Genomic DNA, 7,905 nt, shown 5'->3' with positions numbered 1-7,905 from the left:
GCACACTATCCAGTGCGCCACTGGGCCGGCCCCGAAACTGCACTTTTTTAAACCATGTCTTCCAATAGGCACATCACCTTAGTCTCTTAGATGAACTCTCCTAGAAATAAAACATGTTCTATGAAATTTCAGAGTATACACTCTATCTACCAAAAAGTCCAAGTGTTTTTCATTTTTGAGTGACACCAACCCACTAAAATGGAAATAAAAACTACTTAGGATGTGTTGTGAACAACGTAGCCTTGAGACACCAACTATGGGATTAGACTGTTGTTAGGTTATGCTATTTTATCCAATAGAAAGTAGTGTGAAATTACAGTATCAAATTGAAATGTTATTTATTTTTAGGGCCACTTCAATATTGAAAAGACACACATAAACTGAAATTAAGTTATGTGATAGAATGAACTGAAATTCTGTTGTGGTTTCCTCAGATGAACACTAAAAATCAGTTAGGAAAATTTGATTTCAGTTCTAGAAAATTCTACAAAAGATACTTTGATTCACCTATTGCAGATTTTAAGGTTCTTGTCCAGGAAGAAGGCACACTTCGCCATTTCTAACAAACTCATACAGCTTGAAAGTCACAATTCATTCCATACAATACTACAGAGTACAAATAATGGTCTGAACAATTGAAATACAACTTCAACTAACACTGAGCAGAGGTAGGAAAAATATACAAAGGAGACAAGGGTAGTTGTCCAAGACAATCTCTGAGGTCCTTTCCAACTTAAAGCATGTAATTTTAGAGCGGTCAGAATATTAAATGTTTTGGTGTCCTCGGGAGTGACTGCTGGCAGCTTCCTGTCACCAGAGCCCACCTGCTGAAGACTGGCTGTGCATGCCAAGGCATCACTCACCTGGTTTGGGTCACCATAGTCACAGGCCTTTAGCACCACTAGGCCTCCCTTCTGACTTGGGCGGCCATGGGCCACCAGACATTTGTTGGTCTGAGGGTGATACAGCTGTAAAAAAAGAGAGAGCTCCTGATACGTCAGCATGCACAGAAAGACCAGCGTCACAAGATGCCTTCCAATGCTTGGGAAGGAGGTTCTGGATAAAATGTAAGAATATTATTCCAAGGGTCATAAAAATAAGCAATTTTATTCCTAAGTTCTAGCCTTAGTACAGGGGAGCATCAAGACAGATATTACAAGGTTATTAGCAACTTTATCAACATATGCAGGCAGTGTCAAGCATAAATTCTAGCTAAATACACAGTTTTTACCAATCTGCTACAGGGAATGAAGGAAATTAAAATATCATCCCTGCCTCAGAGAACCTTACAATGAAATGGAGAAAATAAGAACAAAGGGTATAAAAAAGACAGCACATAATTAATGTAATATACATGCTAAACCGGAGGTAAATATCCCACAGGTGAGAGAACAGCAGTAAATAATGCGGGGAGGGAGCGCAGCGGACAGACACACACCGCTCTTTCTCCTTACTTCAAGAGAAAAACACGAATAATAACCACCTTGATGGTGGGTTTTTAAAAATCTTATAAAGTAGAATGAGAAATGACTCAAGAAAAAGGTATGATTTTTTTGGCTAACGCCTAAAATTTAAGTGTGATTATAAAACTCGGAAGAACTTTAAGGAACAAGAGGGAGACAGCTAAGGAAACGTGTCTGGTCAGCGCGCTCCCTGCCACCAGGCCGACCCCAGCCACCACCTCCCGTCCTGGCTGAATGTCAGTTCTCAGAGCTGGGACCGCACGGTAGAGAGCGGTCTCAGGTGTTCTCCTTTTTGGACTGGTCTCTGTGAAATGAATTTTATGCTTACTTATGCTGCCTTTATTCCGTGTGTATATCACGTGTCTGCACTCTCGAAAGCTGTCACCTAACTTATCCTTAACGCCGGCAGGTAAAAGATCTTGATAGTAACATCAAAGATATTAAGATTTCTTTTTTTTTCTTTCAATAAAGACATTAAAATTTCTAAGGTCTTAAAACTGAGTAGAGGAAGTTGCCATGAAGAGAATGTAGTGGAAGACAAGCTAACGTCTATCATTAAATCTACACTTTGTCAAGTCTAGAATGTTACTGGTATGGCTTATGGGCATTTCACACCTTCACATCATACAACTTTTAATGAAACACTTTGATAAGACTGCTTCCTTACCCTTCCACGTTGAAGGACTTTGGGGCGTTTTGGCCCTCTGTTGATAAAAATGGGTTGTTGGGCTTTGGCGTGGGGCCCAGACACCTGCATCTCTGGGTAAATATTATCCAAATACCATTTAAATGATTTACAACTCAGCTTCTTCCTCAACTCGACACGTTCACTGATATTCCCATAGCTTTTAGTCTTCAGATCAGGTCTTAAGGAAAAATACTGTTCCTGAATTAAAAAAAGAAGAAGACAAAAATGGACCTTTTTTTTGTTAAAAATAAAAATTATGCAATTATATTTGAGGTTTAAAGAACAACTTAAAACAAATGGATCATGAACACCATCATTTTTCATGGTGGTGTTTTCTTGATGTTCCCAGAAAATGTGAATGAAAAATTTTCACCATTAAGCCCATCACTGACAATGATAATAAGACATATCTGGAATCGTAAGATACATCCCAATTTCACAAATAGCAAAATATGTAAAGCGGTGCATCTGAGAATCAAACAGGCTATAGGTGAGAGAGATCAGTGGTTCTAACTCTTTGGTCTCAGGGCTCTGTATTTTTATTAAAAATTACTGAAGATGCCAGGAGGTTCTGTTTGTGTAGGTTTTATCTACTGATAAATACTTACCAGATTAGAAATTACAATTAAGAATATTTAATTCATTAAAATAATAAGCTCCTTTTCAAAAACCAAAAAAATTTAGTGAGGACAGTGGAATTCCTTTATATTTTTTCAAATCTGTTTACTGTTTGGCTTAAATGAAATCAGCTGAATTCTTATATCTGCACTTAGCCTGTTGCTATGTTGTTTTGGTTGAATATATTTTTAAAAATACGATCTCATGAAAGTATATATTTGTAAACAGAAGAAGTATTTTAATAACTGTTACAGATAATTGTAATTTTTTCTGATACTACACCAAAACTCAGTAACTTTTAAAGTTGTTATAATGTGGAATATGAAATCATATTACTGAGGTTTTTGTACTATTGCATTAAAATCTCTTGGTCAGTCTTGCTCTTTGAATGGATCTTTCACCCAGTCAAGATTTTTGTAACATCGTGCACTAGTGATTTGAAAAATACTGGTCCACTGGGTTGTGCAGTTCTACAAAACACTGAAAATTTTCTCTATACAATATCAAGAAATTACATTCATAAATGTTTAAGTACTGGGAGGGTGTCAACCTCGTGATGATGGATGTAAGTTTTTCAAAATTCTAATTTATCATTTGAGGAACACAGACTGACAGTTGTTTTCATTTTCATCACTTGGTTCATTTCTGAGAAAGTGTCTGTGAAATACCCAAATATGAATAACCATGGTTTGTTAGCGAGTCATTCTTTTACATAAAAAGAATACTCCTGGAGAACAGTGGCTAGCTCAGCTCACAACTCAAACAACTGCACAGTGTTTTTCCTTGAAACAACTGTTGTATTCAGCACGCAGCAAGGAACTTTCTGTGTGAGTGTGCATACTCACAAGGAGTATGGAAAAGACGTGTTGGGAAAACAGAATAGTTTGGTCAGGGCCCTTACACTGGGTCCAGCTGGGTGTGGTTCGGCATGTCCATTGTAGGCAAATTGCGTGTGTGTGTGTGGAGTTAGTGCGCATACTCGCCAATGTATCGGTTTAGTTTCGTTGCTATTCACACTGGGTCCAGCTGGGTGTGGTTCGGCATGTCCATTGTAGGCAAATTGCGTGTGTGTGTGGAGTTAGTGCGCATACTCGCCAATGTATCGGTTTAGTTTCGTTGCTATTCTTCAGAGGAGAGAGAGAGAGAGAGGAGTTTTAGGGAAGCAGGGGCGCGGGCGTCGGCCTTGGGTGTCCACCCCACGCAGCCATGCTTTCCAACCTATGGCTCCAGGGACCTTTTGGCCACTTACCTAGCTCATAGACCTGCATGAAGGGGTCTGGTGACCCAGCTTGGCATGTGAGGGATCTGAGAGCTCCAGACCCAGCCCTAGCCCAACAGACTGGCTTTTCCTTTTGTACCTTCTGAGTGACTGGTGGTGAGAAACGCAGTGACAACTGGTGTCACTTGGTGCCAGTGCCTTGGTTTATGTTAAGGCACAGCCATTTCACTGCACCAGTCCGTACCAACAGGGCAGTGTGGACATGGCGAAAGTGGCAATGCAGTATTAACCCAGCTGTGAAGGTGGCTGGGACCTCGTGGGTCTATGGACCATGTTTTGAGAACTACATTAGACAGTGATGATTCAAAGATTAGTGTGGGGTGGGACCTCAAGGAGCTCACAGTCTGCAAAGGGCGAAGGGAGGAGATAATCAATACCTCAGGAGAAGCGCTGGGGAGCCCCACTCCTGCATCCCACACCCAGCCAGCTGCTGCACCCTCATCTGCAGCTCCATCTGTGTTTACCCCCCAGTGCTAAGCATTACTGTGCACGTCCTTACTTGTCTTTTATCCCCACAAACCTAACACAGAGCCTGGCACACAGAAGGTATGCAGGAACTGTTCAAAAAATAATTGAACACAAATATTCACAGCAGTATTTTTCATAATAATCAAAAACTGGAACCAACCCTAATGTCCACCAGTTGGTGAGCAGATAGATAAAATGTGGTGTATTCCTACAATGGAATATTATTTGGCAATAAAAAGGAATAAAGTGCTAAAATATGGTATAACATGGAGGAACTGAAAACATGCTCAATGAAAGAAGCCAGACAGAAAAGACCACATATTATATGATTCCATTTGGAGGAAATGTCCAGAAAAGGCCAATTAACTACAGAGTCAGGAGGTAGATCTGTGGTATTCTCAGGTTGAGAGATGGAGTGATTGGGGGGTGATGGTTGAAGGCCATAGGGTTTATTTTTGGGGTCATAAAACGTTCCTAAATTGATCTGCTCAATAAAGCTGTTACAAAGAAAATACTGAAAGCTGCCTAAGTCAGAAGAGAAAGTGGGAAGGAATTCTAAACATGTGGAGTCTAACATATTTAGTGGAAGCAGAGGGACTGGGTCATAGCAAAGTCCCGTGAGCGAAGGAAAGAAGCCAGGCTCTGCGAGAGTCACGAGAGGGACCAGAGGGAATAGAGCAACCGGAGACAGACAGAAGTTCTTCTGATGTTGGCTGCATTACCTCTTATAGAGTAGCCACTTAGAAAATTAAAAGAGTCAGATTGCAAAAAACAAGTGAAATACTGGGAGAAGAGACAGAAGAAAGCTAGAGAGGTGGCCCTAAGGTAAAGGTCAAGCAAACAGAAATATGCAAGCAAGAGTTTTAAAAAGAAAGCAACCAAAGCTATCACCGAAGCCGGGGCTGGCCTATCATTCACCTTCTGAACAAGAAATTGATCTCACCTTGTATTCATCCAACCAGACATGGGCCAGCCTCAAAGAGTTGTGGGTCATGGTGTCCTGGCCTTCAGGAGATCCATATGGTCGCCTTTTTCGGAAAATGTGCCCTACTCTAGAGCAAGGAATGATGAAGAGCTTCCCTCCACACATCCAGATCTGGTCAGAAGCAAAACATGTCTTAAAAGTTGGCTGCACTGTGTGAAACCTCTCTATGACTTTCACGAAATTAATCTTCATTACACTGGTGTTTATGAAACTTTGCAATGCTTTATCTTACTAGTTACAAATATTCAAATAGAACAAAGTCAGAGGGTACATTTCAGAAGACTGTCTTTATGATTAAAAATGAACTAAATTTAAAACAATGTAATATTCATTTACTACCTAGTGTCTGAAATTGCATTTACCATACTTAGTTGCTTTATCAGATCATGGGACTGGATCTTAGGGACAAGGAATACTTATTAACTAGTCCTCTAATTTCAGTTTTATAGGTACTTTCTTATAAAATGCATATACTTTAGAAAACAGTTTTAAATAAAGTATACAGAATAACTCTAAATTAAGATTCAAAAGACCTTAGTTCTGGTGTAAATTTTGCCCGTGACTGAGTTACTTTCCAGTTGTGTTAATTCTTTGTGGGACTTGATTATCTTATCTAAGAAAATAAGAAGACTACAGTAATGATATCTATTATGCCTTTCAAACTTAAAATTCTAAAGATTATGGAGGAAAAACTGCCTTTTAAATACAAAATAACATACACACAGGTATTGTGGCCTTATCCCACGATGATTCTACTGACTGGACTAGGAGATGGGGGCAGAGAATAGAACATCTGCTTGGAGGGAGAGGTCTCAGTTCTCCCCTCACCCTTTTTCTGCCTTTTCAAAGACTGTTTTACCACCATGGTCCCTGAGCCTCAAACCCCACCTGTACTGTCATCTTTCCAACCTTAGCAATTTCAAGAATAGGAGAGGTCATGAAAGGTCAATTTCTTCCTCAGTTTGGAGGTACCTGTATATTAAGGATTCAGTAAAACGGAATAATTTAGCATCAAGCTGGGCTACTTCTCCTTTTTTTTTTTTTTTTTTTTGTCTTTTTTCGTGTCTGGCAATGGATTGCAACCCTTGGTGTTGCGCCTGCACCTCGCTCAGCCAGTGAGCGGGAACCGGTCTGTATGTGGGATCCGAACCCTCGGCAGGAGCACCGCCGCGCTCTCAAGCGGCGCACTGTAGCAGTGTGCCACCGGGCCGGCCCAAGCTGGGCTACTTCTAAAAGTAAAATAGGGAGCTACTATTAATTTTTCCAGGAGAACAGGTATGAAGCAGGATGGATGTTAGGCAAACAGGGAAGTCTGATCACCCTAACTATATATATCTAGTGATATCAATAAAATTAATAAACTGACAAAGAAAGAACAAAACTCTAGATGAAACACACATTAAGACTTCCTTAATTTATACCCAACCATTCTTTACGACCATACTTTTAAAATTCTTTTTTGTTTGTTGTGTTGTTTTGTGGCTGGCTGGTGCAGGGATCTGCACCCTGGACTTTGGTGTTATCAACACCACCCTCTAACCAGCTGAGCTCACCAGCCAGTGCTAAAAATTCTGGTAAAATAAATATATGGCTTCTTAAATGCTTTTGACATTTGGAATAGATATTATCCACTACACAGATTATGGTGAAGTAGATTTCATTAGGGACAATTTGTCAATAAAGAGAATCAAGGAGACTTTACAGAACATATGGGATGATGGATGAAAATTATATTCCACTCCACACAAAGTTAATAACTAAGCAGGCAAAAAGATAAATTTACCCGAAATGATATTTCCAAATTTTCTCCTCCCCAGATATCCATGCCACTGTCATACTGTCCAAGTTCATTGAAATACTGTCTGTTCATGGCAAACAATCCACCAGCCATTGTAGGTGACCTAGAAAAGGAAAATAATTACCGTACCAATTCTATATAGTTAGTTATCTTACCTACTATTTTTGTTTAAAAAATATTCAGTGCAGCTTTGGATCATTACTCATATAAACTGTTATCAGGGAATAAGCTGGGGCCCCATACATGAATTTTCTAGGTTGCTGATGATATGCCAGGTGTTTGACATAGAAGGGCACTTTTCTAAATATCAAAAGTAATTTTCTTATTATAACCATTTTTTATAGAAATCCACCTGAAATAAATTGTGTAACTCCTTTTGACAGTCTCAGAGCTGCTGGGATAAAAACTGTGGACCCCAGGGCCTGCCCAAGAGACACCCGACAAACCTCACACATTTTGAGTTGGACTGGGACAATTTTGTCCCCTAGCAGATATTTCATAATGTTTGGAGCACTTTTAGCTGTCATAACTTGGTGTGTGTGTGTGTGTGTGTGTGTGTGTGTGTGTGTGTGTGTGTGTGTGTGTGTGTGTGTGTGTGGGGGGGGC

General features: G+C 39.9%; 1 protein-coding gene across 1 annotated transcript in view; it reads right to left on the bottom strand.

Annotated features, from left to right (window-relative positions):
- Positions 1–7,905, bottom strand: part of GALNT11 (polypeptide N-acetylgalactosaminyltransferase 11) — a 25,409-nt gene that overhangs the window by 2,855 nt on the left and 14,649 nt on the right. The window contains exons 6-9 of the mRNA XM_008583231.1: positions 7,285–7,402; positions 5,460–5,612; positions 2,131–2,349; positions 864–968 (exon numbers count right to left, since the gene is read on the bottom strand). Coding sequence (XP_008581453.1) covers positions 864–968; positions 2,131–2,349; positions 5,460–5,612; positions 7,285–7,402 — 595 coding nt within the window. The remainder of the gene's footprint in view (positions 1–863; positions 969–2,130; positions 2,350–5,459; positions 5,613–7,284; positions 7,403–7,905) is intronic.

Source organism: Galeopterus variegatus, unplaced genomic scaffold, assembly GCF_000696425.1.
Source record: "Galeopterus variegatus unplaced genomic scaffold, G_variegatus-3.0.2 Scaffold2861, whole genome shotgun sequence".
Classification (NCBI taxonomy): domain Eukaryota; kingdom Metazoa; phylum Chordata; class Mammalia; order Dermoptera; family Cynocephalidae; genus Galeopterus; species Galeopterus variegatus.
The sequence above is the reverse complement of the archived record's forward strand: the minus strand, read 5'-3'. Positions and strand labels throughout refer to the sequence as shown.